Source organism: Lichenostomus cassidix, unplaced genomic scaffold, assembly GCF_008360975.1.
Source record: "Lichenostomus cassidix isolate B80296 unplaced genomic scaffold, HeHo_3.0 HiC_scaffold_466, whole genome shotgun sequence".
Lineage (NCBI taxonomy): Eukaryota > Metazoa > Chordata > Aves > Passeriformes > Meliphagidae > Lichenostomus > Lichenostomus cassidix.
Window position 1 is genome coordinate 1 of NW_028148046.1, and position 23,841 is coordinate 23,841.

Consider the following 23,841-nt stretch of genomic DNA (forward strand, 5'->3'; position numbering starts at 1 on the left):
GTCACAGTGAACATGGTAGTAGCTGTATGACAAGAAATACATTGCTGAGAAGCTTCAAACTGGGACACACAATATTCCTTAAGATAAAACATTGTCAGGGAAACATATTTATTGTCCTATTTTCTGAGACACTAATTTTGTTTTAAAATTTGTTTCATTTGAAGGGTATTATTCAGCTGGAGAAAGAACTGGCAAATTTGGGAGGATCATGTGCAGCAGCTTTGATGAAGAAAGATCTAGCACTTCCTATTGGTAAGAACATACTTCATTATTTCATCCGTGTTGTCCATGTTTTCTGAATTAATATTACATGTAAATCTTATTGTTGCTTGTAATTAGAATAATACAAAATTGATTCTTCAAGCTGAATTAATCAAACAAGATAATAAAGTTGGCAGTACTTTCTGCTTACACTTTTCCCTTTGTGTGCGTATGGGGAGGAGGGAAACCTCATCATTTAAATTTGAATGAACTCACCCCATCCACAGATAGTGTATCAGTGTATGAACTGTGTCCCACAGTTTCCTCATGGTACTTCATAACGTGCAGGTATGATCTTTGTATTTGTCTTTCGCTGTTTTTTTTCTCCCTGCACTCCACACCTCTCTGAATGAAAAAATACCTGCAGCATTGAATTGCAAAATTTAAAATTACTGGTTTAAAACAGAAAGTGACCATTGCATCTGTAGACCTTACAGCTAAAAATATTTCTACTATAGCTTTTTTTTACAGTTAGAAATTACATAATTCTACAGCAGATACAGCAAATTAAGGTTTATAATAACACAACTGCAATTTAAAATGTAAGGAAAAATTAGTTTATGAAAATTAATGGATATGGGGATTGAATTAGAGCTTCTAATGATGCAGCCATATTATGTGTAATATTATTTCTCTTAAATACCACTAGTATATAAGAAAAACAGGCTCATAATATATAATAGGATATCCTTTTGATCATTTTAATTTAGGAGCACAAATGAGAGCTCAGATACTGTTACACTGGAAGCGTAGATTAATGAGCACTGATCAGTGTGCAGTTATAATTACAAAACCTACTTCGTATTTTTTAACCCGGTATTGTGCTTGTGTGTTTGGATTGTGTACAAATTTCTTACTTTATGTTGTAAAGTGGCACCTCAGTTGCACTGGTAGACCTGTATTTCACTCTCCAAAGTACAGACAATTATACAGATTAAATAGTGCCCTCATGTCTTATCCCCCAAACACCTTAGTTTTGTTGACTTCCACAATACCTATTTTTCTTGCTGTTCTTCTATGCAATAACAACAAAAAGATGAAATTGAAATTGTCCTAACTTAATCTCCCATATTTTGTAATACTTTGTACTTCTCTCTTGGGAGCTTTTTTGTTTGTTCTGTTTAAATGCCTAAAACAAGAAGGGAAAGTAGGTAACACATAGATTGGCTTTATGCTATACCACAGAAATTTGATATAAAATACACAGTTATCTATGCAGTGTCAACCACATATAAAAGCAGTTGTGTATGATCTGCAAGAGAGGAGGGATAGGTGCATTGCCTCTAAGGAATTTCCTGATTACTTACCTAATGGCAATTGATTTGTCTAACCTGTTATCCAACATAAACTCAAGAGCTTAAATGAAGTCTGTTAATGTTGCTGATAAGATTGCAGCACTTGTGCCATATATATGTTATTGTTTCTCTACAAGACCACCAGACCCTGTGGGTAAACAAAAGTGATGAATTACAGATGACAGTGGTAGTATTTGCAAATGGAAGCTACTGTGCAGCCTTTTCAGATGGTTTTTGGTTATGTGTAATTTTGCTTTAAGTGCTTTGCCTGGTGTCTCAGAAAAATACTGTGTCAGAAAAAGAGGTAAAGCTATGGTTTTCTAGGGCAACATTTAAATGCCTTAGTTTCAGACTGTTTTTTTCTTTTTCGGCCTTCTAGGTTATGTATCTTCCACCTTTTGCGGCAAGTTCTTAAATACTATAACACTGCCATTTCTAATCTGCAGAGCCCTGTCATCTTATTTCTGGTATACTGTCCCTTAAGAAAAACTTATATAGAATAATATAATTAATAACCATATGAAAGACTTTCTTGTAATGCCCTTTTAGTAGACTTTTCATACTTCATTATAATTTCTACACTTTTACTTTTGTTTTCTCTGTGTGGATGTGTGCAAGCTGAAGGAAGTAACGTTAAGAACAAGGCTCACTCCACTACATAATTAGCAACTTAGCTTGCATTGCCTGAATTTTGTGTTTCAGAAATTAGGTATAGCTAAGCTAGTACTCTAACCCTCTTCTGTCATGTTCAGAGGTTGATTCATGTTGTCCTCAGATGAAGATGTAAGAAAAACTAACACCCTAGAGGAAGCACCTATTTCTTCTCCATTTGCTGTAAAGCTATCTTGTGATACTTAAGTCAAAACTCATTGTCTTAATTCTTCACTGCACAAAAGTAGGTGAGAGAAATCGTGCTCCTTTTCCCAGATACTCTTTAAACCTCTGCATCCAACTAAGTGCTTTTAAAACCTGGCGATTTTACTGAAGACAGTAAGAAACTGATTGAACCTTATGTCAAGGAAAACAGGATGATTGAACCAATTTCAAATGAGAGCTACTGCTTGCTACTGGCACCCTTGTTGGGATCCTTCTAGCTCCAGCTTTATTTGTGTGATTTATCTTGGTATATTGGCTTTAGGGAGCTTGTCCTTTGCAAAAAGGTACCTTCCCTTTTAGTAATTGTTGTAGTGAGTATATTTAGTGTGCAAGTAGTCTAATAATTGTGTAAGTATTCCTCTAGAAACATTAGGAAGAAAAGTGTTTTGAAGGACAGAGCAATGTTTAACCTCTTTTGCTCCAAAGGAAGATGGACCAGGTGATTTCTTCACACATTAGGGAAAACTATCTTAGAGAGTTACGCCCTAATACTGTTTGAGTTACCATTTTCAAATGGTTTTTCATCCTTCTTGCCAGTTCTTCAATACTTAAATTAAGATACTTCTTCCCAAGAGAGAGATCTGGTCTATGACCCAGATCTGACTTAAAGAGCAGTGTGAAATTCGTTGATGTATTTAACATTATTACATTCTTAATTGTATCAAATTTGGTAGAAGTTTACTTCTGACAGCAGTTTTTACATGTCTTTATTTCTTTGAATTTTAAAAATGCCTTGGGACTTGATTTTTCTGATTTCTCTTCCTTCTGACTAGTAGAATTGCCTGACATGTTTTTGAAAGAGAGTAGAAATATGGTAACCTTATCTGTTTTACTCTTCTTTTAAAAGAAGATTGTGTTTGGCAATTCTGGTCACCCTGCAATCAGATTTTTGAGTTGTATTTGTGAGAAAGAAATATTGTGTAATAGTATGTATTTGAGCTTTATGTTTTAGGAGGAATCATAGTTTACAGAATTGTGTAGAGTTTATTAGGTTTTCAAATAATTTTATGAAGGTAAGCTCTTAAAAGGGAGCAGCTGTTGCATATTTATAGGTACTGCTTCCCAGAAACTATTTTGACCTCCCAAAATCTTTCTAAAAGTATCTAGTCACATCCAAAGACTTGCCATACATACTTGTCTTGGAGATAAGAAGATAAGCACCAAATTCTTATTCTATATAACTTGTTGTTCATTTGTGTGTGTACGGAACTGTACAATACTGCATGTTTACTATATTTCATATATTTCATATTTCAGCTGCTGATTGAACAGTATGACACATTGTTATGCAAACTTGTATTTTGTAATATAAAGGGCTTCACAAAACAGTTGAATTTCATATTCTGTAATATGAAGATAACTGTCAATATAACTGTTATATTTTTCCAGCAGGTAGTGAGTTTGAAGAGGATCTTGAGATACTTGAAGAGGCTGCCTTACAGGTATACTGTGGCTTTCTATCCATTACAATATACTTAAGCACGTAATTGCGTTGAATGTTTGCTACAGGAAAGAATAATTTGTAAGGTTTTTATAATGGAATGGAATACAGCTTGTTTTGAAATAGCTTAAGAAATTCATACAGAATTTTAGCATTTACATTAAATCACTTTTTATAATGAATCTGCTTGGAAAAAAGTGCATACAGTGTCACAAAGAATGTTAAATGATCAGGTATTTCAAAACATCCATTTGGCTGAAGTTGCAAGATTTACCAGGTTTTCAGTGTTACCAAAATCAGTGTTTCATGTGTCCTTATAATTAGAGAAATAAAATCACTTTTTCTGCTGAGCAGTGATGTCAGTCAACTCCGAAATAATGTGATTGCAGTTGTTGTGGTTTGCTGATGGCCTTTTGTTGGGTGCAAGAGGAGCTAATGCTGGTTAGGACCTCCCTGTGTGTAGCTTCTATCAAATTATGAACTCTGAAAAAGGAGTTTTCATGTTCTCTCTCCTTCCTAGTTATCTTCAGGGCAACTGTTTTGAAATTGAGTTGTCACAGTTCTCAGTACTACAGTCTGACACCATTGCAGAGGCCTTAGATAACAGCACAGTAAACAGAAATTGTCCAGGAGGAATCACATGGTCCTTGGAAGGAATACTTTTTCATCAATCTGTTCTTGGACCCACTGTATTCTAATTCAAAATGCAAGCTAGGAGTGTGCATGCAGTAAGAGAGCTGTATTTTTATAATCAGTATTTCTAGCCTTTTATTTTCTTTTGAAATGTGCTCATTAGTCACATTTCTAGAACAGCCTTTTTCATTCTGCTTACACATCAGCAGTTTAGGATACTTTTAATATGTTACCTTATTCTTTGCTCCAGAATTTCACTGAACTCAAGATCATTTAATCCTTTTGGCATAAATTATTGTTTAATAGATGACCTTTTTTAAGCTTTTATCAGGGTCAAGTTTATTCTTCTTCTTGAATGGTTTTCAATGCTCAAAATGTCTGTCCCAATTATGTCACTTTAGGGAAAGTGTGAACATGTTACTGAAAAGCTGTTCTCTGTGTTTCTCTTTTCACTCCCAATCTCTGCCAAAAAAAAAAAAAAAGGTGTGCAAATCTCACTCAGGCATTCTTGGGAAAGGCTTGGCACTCTCTCACTCACCAACCATTTTGGAAGCTCTTGAAGGAAGTCTTCCACTGCAGGTACAAAGCAATGAGCAGTCATTTCTGGAGGATTTCATTGCATGTGTCCCAGGATCAAGTGGTGGACGACTTGCAAGGTAAAACTGCACTGTTGCTTTTCTATTTAACCAGCTATAGAACTGTCATAGCTATTTTAAATATTAGTTACATAAAACTGTTTGGCTCTGTCGTTTGCTTTAATACGTTAGTTAAAAACATGTAGCCATTCAGATCTTCTGTGTCCTTTTTTAGCTTCATGTCACGTTTGTACAAAGTAATGATTCCTCGTTTGGGGGCTGTAAGACATTTTAATGTTAGGTGGTTTTCTTTGCTGTAGGTGGCTTCAGCCAGATTCATATGCTGATCCTCAAAAAACATCATTGATTTTGAATAAGGATGACATTCGATGTGGTTGGCCAACTGTTATTACAGTACAAACAAAAGACCAGTATGGGGATGTTGTTCATGTTCCTAATATGAAGGTAATTATTGTAATCTTGGCTGTTCTGCTTCACCTTGCTGTCCTCTAGCTTTTATTGTAGGTTTTCCATAGAACACTCTTGTATAGGACAGAAAGTGGCATTCATAAATTCATTGTAGTCAGACTTTCTTACCTCTAAATCCACAAAATTACCAAGTTCTGTATTATGCCAGCACCATTTCATGTCATTTATAACTTGTCTATTATGAACTACATGTGTAGTTGCATAAATAATCAGTTGTAAGGGAGATTGGATGGTGATGATATTAAGGTGACAAGAATCCATTTTTCAATTTGTAAGCCAGGAAAAGAGTGTTATAAACCATAGACCATGTGATGCAAAAAAAGAATCAGAAGCACATTGATGGACCACCTTATAGTTACTTTATTTTAGATGAGACCAATACTATTCCATTTTCTTTTTCTAATACTTGGAAGTTCCTGTAGTTCTTGCAATTAATAAAAATAACTGGCAAGGATTGTGTTTCTGTGTTTGCCTTCAGCCTCTTCAGTTAATCACTGATTTCTAGTACTGGAAAGGAAGTGTTCTTAACAGCCTCAGGTAGAGTCAGAAGAACTGCACATTTTGGGGTAAAACCTATGTGGCTGCCTGATTTGAAGTAGTAAAGCAATGCAGACTAAACAAGCACAAAATGGTTTTCATGTAGTTCTAATAAATCAGGTTCCTTCTGTGTTTTAAAGCCCACTGCTACTATGGAATAATTGGTTTTGTTCAAGCCCAAATGTAGATGAAAAACCTTTTATAAAGGGATGATTCCTGTGATAAATGCTCTCAAATCTATTCTTTGTATATAATGTAGTAATGAAGAGTTGTCTTACAGTGAACTGTAAGCCTTATAATGGAGAGCGGTTCTCCAACAGTAACACAAGAATCATCTTAGTCACAAACACTGCTTCACTGCTTGAGGGAAACTTGTATGTATGATTACTGACTTAAAGTAGTGACAGAGCAAGGAGAAAACTCTTAGGGATTTTATCCTGTCAGTCAAGAAAAGGATATGTCAAAATACAGTCAATATTAGTGCTGAATTTTTTATATCATTACTGTTCACAAATGAATTAAAGTGATAATCTTAATTCAATTTAATCATTTTTTGGGCTCATTCAGTGTGCAGTGCAGTGATATAACTTTGAGTAAATAAAGTCAAAATGGACAGTGTGTGAAAACTGCAGTATTTCAACATCTGCATTTTATCGCAGATTTAGGATGAGTAACACACAAACTTATTTTCCAGGTAGTCTGCCTGTTCTTCCTTAGAAAATTGTGTTCAGCTGTTACCTGTGCTAATGGAGATCTGTGGTACCTCTGGGGGAAAAAGTTAGTTAAAATATGCATTGAAAAGCACGATGTAAATGTACAGTCCTGGCGTGAGATGGCAGAGCCAGTCAAGATCTGATCCAGCCATTGCTGATCCAGATCTAGGGTCATGATGATTCACTTCAAAACCTGTGCACTCACTTGGAAGGCTCCTTCTATTTCATTGCAATTTTTTTTGTGGGTAAACTTCACTAAGCATACCAGACTGTGTGCTGCTTCCCAGGGAGTGCTCTGGGACTGCTAGAACTGACACTAGCCTGTGCTGCTGGTGTTGCTGAATCAGTTGGGTGCTTCTCCCTGTATATTAGCATCTTTCCAAGATGCTGTGCTTGGCTTTGCAGATTTAGTATTGATACATTGGGTTTTGACACAGCTGGATTTACAGTGAGTACTTTAAGCACTTTGTAACTGTACTGCATTAAATTTAAATGAATGTGTGTGTGTTTTCCTACTAAATCATGTTCCCTATTCTGCATCTTATTACAGGTAGAAGTCAAAGCTATTCCTGTTTCTCAGAAAAAAACATCTTTGCAGCAAGAACAAGTTAAAAAAGTGCAGCGGATAGCAGGGAGTCCTGCAACAGCTGTTTCCCCTAGCAATGATATGACCTTTGGAGGACTTCCTTCACCAAAGCTTGATTCTTCCTATGAACCAATGATTGTAAAAGAAGCTCGATATATTGCTATTACAATGATGAAGGTAAGTTACAGCCATTTTAGCACTGTAACTGTAAAATTCAGCATTTTAAGTATGTAAAGGTATGGAACAGAGAAGGAAAAATGCGTATTTATTTTGGTCACAATCTGAAAATATATTAATTACAAACTACTTTGATTATTTATAAGTTCTAAAACTAAATACATGAAAAAGGCCAATCGCCTAAACTCTAAAGCAGTTAGTCTGAATTAGCACTAAAAAGTAAAGCTGTCTTTGATTTTGATTAGACAGATGAACAGCTTAGTCTGAGTCACTCAGGAGAAATAAAAACAGCTATTGAAATGGTGAAGTGAAAGTCAAACCAGTATATTAATGTAGAGTTGGAGTGTTGCAGTGAATATATGTTTAAAACTAGAACAGGGGAACATAGGAGAAGATCAGATCTCAGCATAGTAAAAAGGTTGTACAAGTGATTTGTGTATCAATGCATATGTATTAAGCAGCCACTGTTAAATGGATCAGCTCAGAGACTTTGCCAGAAACAGATTTTAAAGAGGTGAAAACTGAGCAGCTACTGTTGATTTGATTGAGTATAGTATAGCACATGCAATAAATTTACATGTGTGTACTATACTGACCCAGTTAAGAGATGTGACATGGTGTGTACAACTAACACCTGCACAGCTTAATGACACAGGATTAGCCAAGAGGAGGATAATACTTAGTATAATCAGTATGGATTTATTGGGGGGCAGAATCAGCAAACTAGCACCTTTTAGAGGGTACAGGGTTTTTTTGCACAGAACAGTGCTGTAGTACCCATGTGTAAATAGTGCAAATGGGTACTGCATAGTGTCTTAATGGATCAGTGAAAGAACTAGTAAATCAATGTAGTATGCAACAAATGGTTTAAAAATTTGCTAAATCACATGCCTGAAAAGATATTTACAACCAGAGAGTTGTAAATATCGAGTTATACCAAGAAGGTAGGTGTGATTTATTTTTTTTTTTATTCCAAGTTAGGAATGATATTAGCTGATATTTCTGATATTAGTTAGCTGATATTTCTGATAGCTACTGTCAACAGCTATCTGCTGTTTCTTTTCCAGTGATAGGTGTCAAATCTGCTCACACAACTCTTTAGGGTGGTGTATCTTGTAATGCATGAAATGCTCTGGGGTAAATGATGGTGGTGCAAGTGCAGGGTCTTCAAAAGCTTTTATAGATTTGATGGAGCGAGGATTGCCTAATATTAGCTGTTTAATATGTTATCATTTTTTAAATTGAAATGAGGCTAAGGTAAAATGAAAATTGAAGGATTCATTTAAAGTCCTCTTAGTAGATAATAACAGTATGAATCTTCATAAAGATAAAAGTAAAAAGACACCAAGGTTAAATTAAAAATGGTCTCTCCTGTTGAAACATGCTTGATTTCCATATTTAGTGCTTTTCCAGGGAATCTTCTCAAGGTACCTTTCAAGTTAAGTCATTTCCATCCAAAACTTTATGAATTCAAGACATTGTAAATCCTCTCTTCTATTTCCCTGCCTGCATTACTAAACATACTCATTTCAGTATAAAATGCAGATGTCTCCTGATGTTTTCATTTTATACCAGCCTGCATGTTTTATCAGTACTCGATACAAACACCTAAAAATGATTATAAAATCTAGTTTCTCACTTCATGAAAATGTAATAAATTATAAGACGTTCAGGGAACTGGCACCCAAAATTATATCCTTATACAGGGACTCGAAATGGCTGATCTGCATATATGTTCAAATGTTCTTATCCCACCTTTTGCTGGTTTTGACTTAACAGAGGAATCTGGTAACTCAGCAGCGATTGCAGCCCAAAGAGATTGTGCACTTCTAGGACTGACACTGTTTACTTACAGGGCTTTTCAGAGCAGTGATCTTGTGAAAACAAGATCTTCTTGTGGAAGTGAGCCAGGCTTTTTTTGTAGCGGAAATCAGTAAAAGCATCACCTCAATGCTGAGGGAATTTCATCTTCACTTGGAGTACAAAGAAGGAGGATCTGAAATTTCATTGATAAATCCCCTGAGCTGGTTTGCAGTTTATGACCTACAACATAATCACTTTCTTTACCTTCACATGGTCTTCAGCGCACTGCCTGGATTCAAAGGGGTTTTGTACAAGTCAGATTAGAAGAGATTCAAAGATTTGACAAGGTTTTTGTTAGCAGTAGCAATCTTTCTTATCTAAATAATGGGTATTTAATGAGACAGTGAAGATACTCTTTCATGTGTGCATACATATATCTGTGCTTGGAAATTTGTTTCTGATTCCCTGATAAATGCTTCTGGGGAGTGTAAGTCAGCTTGATGTGTTCTTTAAGAAAATGCTCTGCTATCTTTTATTCAAGACAGGTGTAACTGATAACTGTTGATTTTATGTTTGAATTTAATCTTTTTATAGGCATATGAAAATTATTCTTTTGAAGAGCTACGCTTTGCTTCACCAACACCAAAGAGGTAGACATTAATTTTTTTAATTAATGTGTTCTGTCACTTCTGCTTACACCCAGAGTCCCAAGTGTGACTGACAGGTTATGATGTCTGAAGGCAGAAACACAAAAGTCAAGTATTATGTTTGCTTACATGTAGCAATTTGATTTAAAACCTTTATTTCTTAATTGTTTTAATGTTCCTTCCTTATTTGTGTTTCTACTCTCGAAATGTTTTCCTTTATCATTTGCTATAAGTAAATGTGGCATAGAGGATTATATTTTCATAGTACATAATAGGAAGTTAGTACATTGGAAAGGGAAAAATTGTGTTTAGAAGATCTGCTAAAGAAAAAGAGTAGTTTCCAATTTAAACATTATACTAGTCATTATATATATAACATATATGATGCCCAAGAAGACAAAAACTGTTTAATGATTTTAATTGTTTTGTTTATGCCTAGACCCAGTGAAAACATGTTGATCAGAGTCAATAATGATGGTACATACTGTGCAAACTGGACTCCTGGAGCTGTTGGTCTCTATACCATTCATGTTACTATAGATGGCATTGAAATAGGTACTTAATTTTCACTATATTTAAGCATAAATTTATGTTATATACACTTTGTGTAATGATACATTTATGTCTTGGTGCTCATTTATGTCTTGTCTGCTTTGGCTTAGCATTCGGAAGCCTTCTAGCTAAATCACTCTTTGTCAGAAGGAAAAATGACCACAGATACTCTCACATGGAAATAGGAATATATGTTGCAAATCATGTATTTATAATGTGGTTAGACTACCATATTAACAGACTCTCTTATTCTCAACTCTCAGTGTTGAAAGAAGAAGGTCTTGTTTCAACAGAGTGACAGAGAGGTATAGTTAAAGAGGGAAAAAAACCCCAGCCCAACACGAGGAACCTAAGAAAAGGGGAAATTGTTCCTGACTATGCTGAAGTAGCTACTGTCATTTGTTTTAGGAAATTGAGAAGGTGTGGTCTTAACTGAGACTCTACTTGAACTTTTGATTATTTTTACTAATTTTTCAAAGCTTTTACTTCATTCCTTGTTGGAAACCTTTTTGTTATCTTGCTAGTCCTGGGAACTGCACTATGAGATACTGCAGCATGTGGTGGAAAGAGTGCCCTTCGGAAAACAGTCTGTATCTTGTATAGTCTTACTGGTGGTATGGTGAAGATGGTAGTAGAAACACTGAAAGTGTTTTAGCTTGACCCACATTGGATAAGAGGGTTTGGGCTCACAAGCACCAGCAGTTCCTCTTTTCTAATACTGTTCAGCACCTTTTGTAACCACACAGTGATACTCATAAATACAAGTACACGTAACTCACATAGAATTGGAATGGGATTTGGTTTTGTGTGTTAACTACAAATGATAAGATGCATAAAATATTATTATCAATGGTTATCTCTGTTCCTCAGACAGGAACATTTGCCTTCATAGAAGCCTGCAGTGCGGTCAGTATTTTTTCCAGTGTGCCATCTCTGGAGCAAATTTTACTCTGTAGTTTAAAACAGCTGCTGTTATATTTTTACGCAGTTTCTACCATTCTCAACCATTGTGTAGGGTAAACTTGTAGAAATTATAAATATAACTGTTAACCTTCATTATTAAACAGGTATGAGTATACTCAAATACTTACCTAGGCCATTTTTCTGCAATGGAACTTTCTGGCTCAATCATTATATTAGACTACATCCTCTGAAGCTTTCACTTACCTATGCTTGACCCATAATTCTGTCATATTTTGACTGTTTAAGTACTGGTAACAGTTTCTCTTGGTTTCAGACTTCTTATGTTCTTGATGCATGTAGATTCCTTCTGTTACTGCCATGCTTGTTTAAAAGGATGTTAGTGAAACCAGCAGTTTTAATGCTAGGTCTGGATGCTTCTTTTCAAGATGTTGTTCTTCAGAGGGTTACTCTGTAAAATGAAACAAAAAACGTGAAAATACCTACTGTTGCACTTCGCCTTTAACAGTGATTGATGAGACAACTTCTGTTAATATTATTACTCAGGGTGATCTTTTACTTAAATTTTTGTGCCTTTCTTCACATCTTTTGCATGATTTTTTCTTCACAAGTAAGAATGTCACTTTCCAGCGCCTTCAGGTTTTATAACAGCATTGGTAACTAAAGATGCCAACTCCTTACATTATAGGCCTTTTCTGGTTGTATTGTGTGGCTTTTCAGGCTCTTGTATTTGCTTCTCAGATGTAGCAATTAGCTTCTGAAGCAGTACAGCTGCTGCCTCTCCAGAAGCTTTCACTTGCATCTCTCCAGCATTAAACTCGGTGTTGATCATTGCTTGAAACATAACCCTACAGACGCTGTAAGTTATAAAAGTACCTGGTAGTGCTTTGTACATACAGTGTGACAGATGTCTAATAACAACATGAAACTACATCTCTGTAAATTTCCACATGGGAAAATAGAAATGTTCAAAAATTAATACCTTGCACCATGAAGCAACTGCAAATGTTGATTTTGGCAGAGAGATAAGTGGTTATTTTGTTTACTCTGAGTTGTAGCACAGATAAACTGTAGTTACTGTTTAACTAATATATCCCCTTTTATTTTTTTTTTAACTTTGTCTTTGTTTGCTTATAGATGCTGGGCTAGAAGTGAAAGTAAAAGATCCTCCAAAAGGAATGATACCTCCTGGAACCCAACTTATTAAACCGAAAGCAGAGCCTCAGCCAAACAAGGTTTGGAGAACTGAAAAAACCCAAAACCAGATAGTTATGTTTGGGTGGGATTTTATTATTGTTTAATATATACTTTATCATATTGTAGTGCTGCAGACTTAAGGATTTTTGCAGGTCACTTCAAAGTGCTATATAAACTGAAATTTATGTACTGGATAAAATGAAACAAATTCATTTCATTTGCTTTCTATATATGCATTCCTAAAACTTTTAGAAGCTCCACAGAGACTGCCTTTGCCTTGCCGTGTCACACAAACAATGCACAGCTATTATTAAAGCCACAGACAGAATTTTGAACTATTATTAGTTCTTTTTATTCTGTATTGTACTATGAAATTAATTGTGCAGACAACTTTACAAAGATCTTGTGTGTTTTGTCATAAGCAGCTTCAGTCAATACGAAATCTATAACCAGTCTCTTACTGATAGTTTTTCTTAGAATGGTGTGACAGTTTTTTAAAGGTATCGTCTCTGTAGCTTTTGACATTTCCCATTTCACCCTATCATTCCACCCTGAAGGACTAAAGTAGACACAAATAAAGCAAGTAAGCTGAAATGGGTGGCAGTGATATAAGGAAAATACCCAGGTGTGTGGTATTCTGAAATTCCACAAGGTTGTCGTTCCCTGTCTTACTAAAATTGGTAAGATGGTTAACAAATGTACAAAAGGGATTACATAAAGGATCAAGTTTTGGACAACTTTTTACCTATGCAGTGCATCCTGATTTCTAGATATCAGGATAATCCAGAGATGGTAACTTTGTTGTATGGTTCCTCAGTCTTTAAAATGCATCCAGCTTCTGTCACTAACAAGATTCCTTTTCCCTGCAGCCATGCCTCAAAAATAAATGTACTTTTAGTTTCAGTGCAACATTTATCCCTCACTGGATCTCCTTTGCATTTTCTCCCCAAAAAGCTTCTTTTAGACTTTCTCCCTTCTCTTGGAAGGAAGACTTCCTGGTTAGTTCATTATCTTAATTAGAATTCCCAATTCCTACTGAGGGAGATGTATCTTGCACAGCTCCACCCAAGCTGATCATCATGTGTGTTGTTTTGCTGTCCTCAAGTTGAGAGAGTCTGGTTCGATATGAGATAAATTGCTGAACAGAAGTTCTGTTTTTCTTCTCAGTTATTACAGTGGAAATTGGGATGACTTGTTCATATGTAATAACTCTATGTGGTCAAGGAACAGTCTTCATGATATTTAAAAGTACTTGACAAAAGTCAGTCCTCTGGTGTTCAGAGACATTATGTAGCGTTTAATCCTCTCCCTGTCTTGTTCTACTTGCATGTCTAGTTTCTGGTTCCAAGCTGTAGTCTCTTTGAAAAAGGAGCCATCTTTGTCTTGTACATAGTGTCTATAGAGCCTGCTGAAAAATTAAACTGGACCTTTCATGGTAAATCATTTACTCAGTTGCCTTTCTTCTGTCATAATAAATTACATAACAAATCAGGTTAGGTTAATTCTTTGTGTGTGAACAGCAGTATGACAAGACAGAAAGGTAATAATTATACTGTGCTCTATGTTTCTGAAGCCAAGAATGCAGATTAGACATGTATCAGCCAGAGACAGTCCAATATACCAAACCACATTTTGCTGAGAAAAAGGGTTTAGTTGAGCTCTAAAAGCTTCTTCATCATCTTTGTCAGCATGAAATTTCAGATAGTTATAACCAAAGGACTCTAACAGTGCATTCTTAGTGGTGATTGATTCTCAACCAGAAACACCAAAATATTTTCATTGAGGCATTGGAACATCCCAGTTTTGTAGCCAAACCTTACTCGAATTGTAAGTTGAAAATGGGTACAATTGTATGATTTTCTGTGTTCTTCATTCTGTTATTTGAAGTCAGGTATAGAATCTGAAGGATATGATGATAGTGATCTTTATTCAACCTGGGCTATATGAGCCATAAGAATTGCTGCCTCTATATTAGCTGCAAAGCTTAAATTAACGAATTGCAGGAAGCTTCATTCCACATCTTACTGAGGAAAACATTATCTTTCAAGCTATGTGATGTAATTTAGGGTAGTTGGAACCAACTAGAAGAAAATGATCCTAATTTAGCTGAATTTGAAGGTGCAAGACTGATAGCAGAATAATTGGTCACTAACATGTTTTGATGGTTTCTACTGTCCTGATACAACTTAACAAGTAACTAGAATTAATTGCAAAACTCAAGAGCAACCATCAAACCCAAAAGCTCTGAGCTGGGGGCTTTTTTTCTCATCCCTAACCCTTTGTTAGGGTTGGTTTATCCTATACAAAAACCCTTTTCTGTTTTGTGAGGTGTACCTCTTTGCAGTTGTGTCAAATAAGAAATCACAGCAACAAAGCTCTTGAAAGCTGGTGTGCACTGTAGGAGTGATGTAAATCTTAATTGCTCAGCCTTTCTGCTATAGTCAGTTCTTTAGTTGGAATCCAGCTCGTGTATTCTCTGTGGAAAAACTGGCTATAGAGGTGTTACGGGACAGGGTTACAAAATCATATACAGTGCTATACAGAAACGTTCCAAGCAAAGAGGTTTTATATCAGAAGGAAGACACAGGCAATTAAGTTTTTCATCATGGTCAGAAATGAAAGGCTTTGTTCATAGGCTTGTCTGTGTTGAGAATGCTGTCAGCAGTGATTCAGCTTTATACTTGTACAAGGACCTTGAGAGTCGTAGTTTTGTCTGTTGCGAGAATCTATATCTTATGAGTAAGAGGATTGTTAATACGCAAAACCTTGCACATTTTGGAGTAAATTGTGTGAAATCCCTTACATGCTTCTGGTTTTGGGGTTTTGTTGGTTTTGTATTTTGTTTTTAAAATTAGCCTCAGAATAAATAGCATTTCTTAAATAATTTCTTCAGGGGAAAAAGATTCATGCACTTGGCTGTTACCTTTCATTATGTATCACTGTGTTTATTCCTTCCATATAATTTTGTGCTTTATGTTAAGTTATAGATGAAATCCATACTTCCATTGATGCTTTTATCACTTTCACCTGTGGAGTTTGAAAATAACCTTCCAAGAAAATGTTTTTAAGCCATATGTATAGAATATATGCATCTCTGGTTTTAAGAGACCAATAGGATAGCTTACATTTGTTCTCTATGAGACAGGTGCCTGATAATGTTTGAATGGTAAAAAAAGTGATAGTGAATAACACCTGGGGGATTTGGGGGGCCTGTAGTAAGTCCACCTAATAGCGTGGAGCCTCTGCTGTAACCTTCCTGTGAAGAAAAGATAAACTGTTGAAATAATTATTAGAAAGATCATTTTATTTTAAAATGGCTAGTTAAACTCTGGAGCTAAGGAAAATATCCACATTTTGATCAGAAAACTGACTAAAGACAATACTACAGTAGCAAAACTGAGAAATGGTAATTCCAGACTGATCAGTTAGGAGAAATAATAAAATTGAGAAGGCAGATCTGGTGAAATTTTCAGCAGTGAATAAAATGTGTGTGTTAAAAGAATCAGAAGCTTGTATTGATTATTGTAGAAAATAACACTAATATTTCCAAGACTGAGTCAATGCATGCTTACATTATGATTGTTTGGAACACTTTAATTCTATTGATTATAATAAAAAAAGTGAAATTATACACAGCAGCCATGGGAAACTAGCAACAAACTGTAACTCTTAAGACTGCTGTCTTGTCACTGGCATTTCAGAATCTGTTAAACCTATTTCTTTTTACTCTGAGAGCTCTGTTCCAATTTTTTTTCTTCCTTACTTTCTTTCTTTGCTTCTCTTAGGTTCGCAAATTTGTGGCCAAGGACAGTGCAGGGCTTCGTATCCGTAGCCACCCTTCCCTTCAGAGTGAGCAGATAGGCATAGTGAAAGTCAATGGATCCATCACTTTCATTGACGAGGTAATCAATAAGACATTTCTGTTGAAAATTGAGCTAAGATGTAAAGGTAATTCATGCAAGTAATGGGCTTTTTTCCGTGTTTAGATGCTGACATATACAACTGAAGACCATAAATTGCAAAAATCTAAATTTACTAATTTAAGCTGTCATTTCCTTCTAATTTACTTACTTCAAGACCTGTGTAACAAACATTTGAGACTCTGATAGAAGGAAAGAAAATTCCTGCAGTTCATTTTATAATACCTCTTAAGATTTAGCTTTTCACTGCTTACTATTTCAATTCCACTCAAAAATTCAGATGTAGATGTCCTTTTTGTTACATCTTTCACTTACTGATCTGAAAGATCACTACTAGTGTTTTAGACTATTATGCATGTATTTTTCTTACAATAAAACTTCATATACAAGGAATATTTTTGCAATTTACTAAGTCATTGCAGCAATGGAAAAATATGAAGTGGGGAATTTGTGAAGCTTATGAAGGCTTGACTTTCTTTCCTCTTTTGTTTCAAAGCAATTCTTATTACTGCATGATCTGATTTAAATTTGTCTTCACACCCTGACTTATAGAAAGATGCTTCCCATTGATTTGGAATTCTGATTTCGTCAACATTCCTCTTTAGCTGTGCTTACATTCCGTCAGCATTGTAAAGATCATTGCTTCTTTGCTGCTATTGTCTGCCTGAAGTCTGTTAATCCTTGCTAGCTACAGAACAGTTACAGGAGGGCATGGCTCGTTCTTGTTGCTTGTTTCCCATAGATCCACAATGATGATGGTGTTTGGCTGAGGCTGAATGATGAAACAATAAAGAAGTATGTTCCTAACATGAATGGTTACACTGAAGCCTGGTGTCTGTCTTTTAACCAACATCTTGGCAAGAGCCTTCTGGTACCTGTTGACGTAAGTAAAAGGTGCCTTTGAAAAATATCCAAAAGTACACTCTATCCTCATTACCAGACTTTCTTTAATTAAGGCTGCAAAAAGTCCTGAGGTAAATGATATTTTAATTATCAAATACAACCTTATACATGTTTGCATTTTGGAGGGTTATTGTGTAATGAGGGTGGAGTGTAGAAAGGTAAGAGGCTTTTTATGTTGAAGCCTCTTCTCCTAGAAGAGAAACAGAAGTGCAAGGACTGCTATAAAAAAAGCAGAATAGTATTGTGGTCTGCATCAGGTGTTTCTCATGCTAGATTACATTGTCTGTGAAGTGGTCCACTGGTGCCATGATTTCAGAAGAGCCTTGCAGCCTACAGTGAACCAAAATAATTGATGCTTTTCAAAACAAAAAGTTCTTTAGCCTCTGGGTTTTGTGGAATTTTTTTTTTTAATTTTACACCTGAATCATTAAGTTATCACTTTATCAACTAATCAAAGAATCCCAGAGCTTCAAGACAACCATTTAATTTATAATAAAAGTAAGCATAATTTATTTGAATAACTTAATTGGTGATCATCATCAGTACAGTTTAAAGGTTATATGTTTTCTGGAAACAAGATACGTTTTTCAGAAAAGTGTAAAAGATAAAAAGGAAAAACTATATTAGCCAAACCAATGTTTCTCAAAAGATTTATGAAAGTACAGGCCTTTCTGGCTCATCTCTTTTCATGCATTCCCCAGAATGGGCAGAATGTGGTATTCAGATCTAATTGCAAGTGCTGCTATTTAGGTTTGATTTGTCATCTTATATGATGAGTGAGCTGCTGCTGCAATTGAAGATGGTTAGGAAATATTTCATTAAATTAAACACCTGCAACCAGTAATACGCTGTTTGTGGTTTTTGGTTATAGAAGAATGGAGATATTCCCAGTTCCAGTGAAATTGGGCTATTTGCTAGTAGCTAAATCTGGAAATTCATAATCCCCTGTGGCTGTTCCGACAAATACTGTTATATGATGTGAATAGCTCTTCTTGTCTACAAATTATTTGTGGATATACTTCTATTTGTAGATCTCTTTCACTGGAATGCTTGTTGGGGAAATTATTTTAAATTTGCATTTGGGAAGCAAATTATTTCTGTGCTCCGAAATGAGTCACTCAAATATGCCTGTCATCACAGTGTTTTTCTAGTCTGTTGTAGAATATATGAAAACATGGGGAAAAAAAGCTTTGTTTAAATTCTTGCCTGTATTTTTTGCCTTAGAAATCGGTACCTGTTTGAAAATTGCTATATTATACTTCCATGAAATACTAATATTTCCGTGCAATAGTTGAATTTTACCATTTCACCATGATAAAAGTGAATTCATCTTGACTAAGTAATTTACTTCAGTAAGTACTGTATGTCTAGATGGGTATTACATTCAGAAAACTAAGATTTTTCTTAGTTATTTGAGTTTTTGTGGGTTTTTTTATGCTGGGGGTTTTTTTAGTTTAGTTTAGCTATCTTTAATACCTTTTTACTTGTTGAAGGGAATATTTTTCAGCTCAGCAGTTGTCTGTGGTTAGCAAAAACTTCCTGGTTTGCATGTGTCATGCAGCTCTGGTATACATGCAGTTCTAGGGAAAGCATAGGCTGTGCTCTCTGAGAGAAGCCTGGAAGGAAATGTCTGTCATGAATAACTGAACATTCAGTCTTGATAATTCTGAGAATTCAAATTTAATTTGAATAAGGAGGTCAGGTACAATCAAATGTGAAAAGCAACATTCAGTTTTCAAACTTTTCATTCTCTGTATCTGTAAAGTTCAGATTAAAGATTCTCTCTTGTTTTGGCCGTTTTTTTAAACACTCTTGTGAATTAGCTTTGTTACATTTAGACTATTAGGAGGTGTAAGATATGCTTGATTTTCTTTTTTGGCTGCCAGTCATATGTGTGAATGACATAAATTAAAAGTCACCTGCTTTCTTAGCTTCTGCTGAGTGAGTGGCAGCCAACACAGCAAAAGGCTTATGAAAGCAACTGTTATAACAATGCAGGCATGTGAAAGAGATGTGCTTTGAGCTACTTGCAGGTAAAAGTTTCTTTGCACATCTTTCGTTTTCAGATTTTTAAGAGGACTTAGCATGTCCAGAAACAATTGAATTTCATTATGACAATATATAAGGAATAAGATTTGTTGGATTGATTCATAATAATAAGAGGATAAAGAGAAGAAAATAGTTGTCTGACACATATGTCTTAAAGGTGACAAAATGTAAGTCAAGCTTCAGAGGCTGACTTTTGAATGCCTTAAGTCTTCACAGCATGCTAGTCTAGCATATACTGCTTTCTTACTAGATACTTTCTCTGCACAGATACTACTTTCTTGGTAGAAACTTTTAAAATATCTTTTACAGTGATTACTAAATTGAAAATACTTTGGCTTTTTTTTTTTTCTGAATTGTCCAAAAAAAAAAAGGCTGTTTTGTAAGTTGTCAAATTTGATTGGTGCAGTCCTCTAGAGATTAATGACTTACTCAGAAGAGGATGTTCAAATAAGTAATAAATGTTGAAGTCTTGATAGATTAAATTGTGAACATTTATATTTGCTTAATTCTGTTGATTTTGGTAGCTGAATGACATGATGAGCAGAATACAGTATAAAGAAAATTGTTCATGTACAAGATTTTTTGGAGCCAAGCTGTTCATCCAGTTTTGGCTTAAAAAGAAGTCAGAAGAAAGTCTTTCATATGACTGAAAGTGCAAATGGAAAATCAGATGGCTGAGTTAGGCATTGTACTCCATGTTCAAATAGATGTCACAATACTTTTACTAGACTTCATTTTTATTCAACTCTGTTGGGTGTGCAGACTTATCTCCAATTACATTACTTTGTCATGTTTAAATATACAGGTTTTTTATAATCAATCCCTCAAGTGTATTTTTTAGAAAAAAATTTTTTTTCTGTTTCTTTAGTGTACTATGGAGCAATGAACAAATGAAAAACAGTAAAGGCTCTCAGCAGTGTTGTGACCTCTTTTCACCCTGACGTATATATTGTATCTGTATTTTATGTATATTTATTAGCATTAACTAGATATTTTATGATAAAGCAAACACTGAGTATTGTGGATCTCATAAATGCACTTTCTCTATTTTTATCAAAGCTATTATATTTATAGATGTGATCATAGGAAAGTAGAGATCCATGGTAGTTACCAGGGTTTTATTTATTTGAGCTGTGGTCATTTACCTTCTTAGAAAGTCTTCAGCTCTTGTTGCTGTTGTCCTTTCACAACAAACTGCTTTGCAGTCTCTCATCTGAAATTGTGCATCCAATCCATTGTAGGTAATACAATTTTGAGTTTGTGATTTTAATAGATTGTGATCTTGGATAAGCTGTGTCCATCTCTGGTAGTTATTTTTCCTTCTGTCTTTTGATATTCAGGTATTTGTTTTTGAAAACATACTGCTTAAGTTCCTTATTCAGATAGTTACATATTCATGGTTACACACAGTACTTAGTAGAAAGTTACATATGATATAAAACAGTGCACACTAGGAAGGAATAGAATTTTATCTTGGTCAAGCGCTGGAACTTTTCCTTTTAAAAATCACGTTCTAAGTAAGTTCTTGTTATTTCATTTCAAATATAAAACTTTATAAGAAGGAATATTGTACCCTGATGCCCAGCTACAATATTAGATCTTCCCAGCCCCCATAGGCAGTCAAGGATTGAGAAACTGCAAGTTTTTCAAACCATTATTGCAGTGGAAGAAAGAAGCAAAATTAGTATGTAGGTTCCAGTGTTTGTTCACAGAACCTCAGGAAGCTGAATGTTCTGTGGAAACATGGAAAGACATTGACAAAAGATCTTTGCTGTTGTTTTAAGCATGGTAGAAGGCAATGGGAGAGCAAAAATATGCTGGATAAAATGTCAAGATGGCTGTTTAAGATAAGCCTTAGTTTTGGAAAATAATAAGCGAGATTTTAAATACTTCCTAATAGTCTGATGATTTTTCATGGCAAAACAATTTTTTTAAATCTCTAAAATTTAAAATGTATTGGGAAAAGTATGAATTTCCAAAATTAGTTTAAGTTCTTGGAAAGTGACGTCCTAAGTGAAAGCATTAACTACATCTACAGATGGTAGCATAAGGACTAAATACAAAGCTTCTATCTAGTAGTTTCTTCAGAATGCAAACTTTGTTCTCAAATAGATGCCTGATCTATTCATCTAAACTGCTATATAGTGTTATAAGAGCCAGGAAGTTCTCGAGCTCCCAGAGCAAAGGAGAGCTTCTAGTTTGATCATCTTGGTATTTCTAAGCTGGCATGGTCCCATTTCACTGATGTCAGTTTCCCTTGTATATTTTACACATAGAGCTATATGATGGAGAAAAATAGATCTTTGAAATGATACCCAAATATTTTAGCTATGGGTAGTCCATGTTTCTCAGTGGAAGTCCATCAGAAAATAGGAGATATGCTGCAAAGTAGTATAATCCGTTTAAGTAGGTTGGGTTCTTATGAAGTACATTCATTAAGCAAATACAGGCTTTTTTTATAGTTGCTGCAGTTTTCTGCCAAATTTGTAAGCCTTTACTTTGCTCTTCTTCCTAACACCCTCCCCACCTTTCCCAGTGCCCCAAAGCATATATCTCCAGTGCATTGCTGTCTCCTTCAATTCTGGGTAAAGGTACTCAAATCTACAGAAATGCTTGTGCTTTGACATGTTCCCTCTTTTAGTCAAAATGGCAAATCATTTGTATTACTGAAACTGGATGTTTGCAAGCAGTATATAGTAGGTGATTTGCTTCTATCATTTGATAAGAGTAGATTTACTTACTTTTAACATGCTAGTGCTTTTTCAAGGAATACAGATGAGGCATGCCAAGAGTGTTTTGTACTTGTTTCTGCCTGAAATGATTTACTGCCGTAACTGTTGTTAAATATTAATGTGGCTGCTGAGCAGGGATTTCATTTAGTTTCTGTATCAGGATAGGATAGGAAATTAGATTTTGATACTTCTGTTCATATAGATGAAATGGGTGCTTTGTCAAAGGGATTCCATCATAAATATTATTATGAGCACTGCTATACATATATATACTATTCTTTCGTTTAACAGGAACAGTGAAAATTTCTTTGAAATGTGTAGAAACCAGCTTATGGAGAAAAGATGGCTTCTTTTTCATATTTCCAGTGATTTAAGAATGCTGTCCTCACTATTTTGTGGGAGGAAAAATTACACAGAAGAGCAGTGCATGTATTTCTATAGTGTGGGCAATTGGTTATAAAATTAGTGACATCTCTCTGGCAGCTGGATTTGGTTTGTGATTATTCATAACGAACTAGTAAATGCTTTGTATGTTTTACAAAAATAATGAAATCTTACCAATCGTTCTTCGTATAGCACTGAATTTTTTGGCTCCGGTAAAAAGTACGATTTTGAAGTGCAAACTGGTGAAATCATTCTGGGCAAGTGAACTGCTTTCAGCGACAGTGAGCTTAGCCCTTCTGCATTTCCTTGGTTCTGACTTAGTGACTAAAATTCCATGTGCACTTGTCCTGCACTAGTTGAAAATGTCTTTCAAACCAGGAGACTGTCTTGCTAGAAAACCGGTTTGTGATGGGACCAACTACTGTGCCTTTGTAACAGAAATGTGGGAATTTTCTGTGCATGAAGTCTCAAGCTTTATAAGAAATGTCTGGCTCTTAATTTCAGTAAATGGCATGACACACTACATCCATTTTCAGCTTCTGACATACTAAACTGTTTCTGTGTAATGGATGATTTGCCATGGTGAGCAATGGACTCAGGTGACTTGATTAGGAAAACAAAACTTTCCCTTTTGCAAAACATTCTACAAGTAAATTTACTTGAGGAGAAAGTTTGCATTATAGTACCTTGAGCTTCTTCCTCCAATATTTCTTTGTTCCCATTTCTTTGTTGATATATGTCTTTTTTTTTCAAACTTTGTTGCTCAGAATGTCTTTAATGCTAGCCAAGGAGTAAGGGATTTGGACTTTTTTTCATGGACTTCCAAAGCTTTACCCCCTAAGGTGAGTTAAATTACAGGAACAGTCACACTGTATCTCATGTTTTCAGAATGCACCTTATGATTCATCTTTATGCTAACTATTCTTTGAATTCTGTTTTACTGTGAATTATTTTTATAGGAAATAGCAGATTTGCATTGAGTGCTGTATCTGTGTCTCTTTCTTCTAAGATGAGAAAAAATACCAGGGCAGATTATTGAAGTTTTATTAATTCATGAGTAGTGCTCTCTTTTTTTAACAAACCAAATTAGAAATTCAGATATATTGCCTAGTAACATAACAAAGCCTTTCATTTTAGTGCACAATTTACT

General features: G+C 35.1%; 1 protein-coding gene across 1 annotated transcript in view; it reads left to right on the forward strand.

Annotated features, from left to right (window-relative positions):
* Positions 1-164: 164 nt before the first annotated feature.
* Positions 165-23,841, forward strand: part of LOC146420241 (E3 ubiquitin-protein ligase MYCBP2) — a gene marked incomplete at its 5' end in the record, with an annotated part of 72,898 nt that continues 49,221 nt past the window's right edge. Inside the window, 11 exons of the mRNA XM_085048503.1 lie at positions 165-252; positions 3,825-3,874; positions 4,990-5,162; positions 5,402-5,546; positions 7,371-7,583; positions 9,981-10,036; positions 10,473-10,588; positions 12,644-12,741; positions 16,489-16,605; positions 17,366-17,506; positions 23,459-23,533. Of these exons, the coding sequence (XP_084904629.1) occupies positions 165-252; positions 3,825-3,874; positions 4,990-5,162; positions 5,402-5,546; positions 7,371-7,583; positions 9,981-10,036; positions 10,473-10,588; positions 12,644-12,741; positions 16,489-16,605; positions 17,366-17,506; positions 23,459-23,533 (1,272 nt within the window). The remainder of the gene's footprint in view (positions 253-3,824; positions 3,875-4,989; positions 5,163-5,401; positions 5,547-7,370; positions 7,584-9,980; positions 10,037-10,472; positions 10,589-12,643; positions 12,742-16,488; positions 16,606-17,365; positions 17,507-23,458; positions 23,534-23,841) is intronic.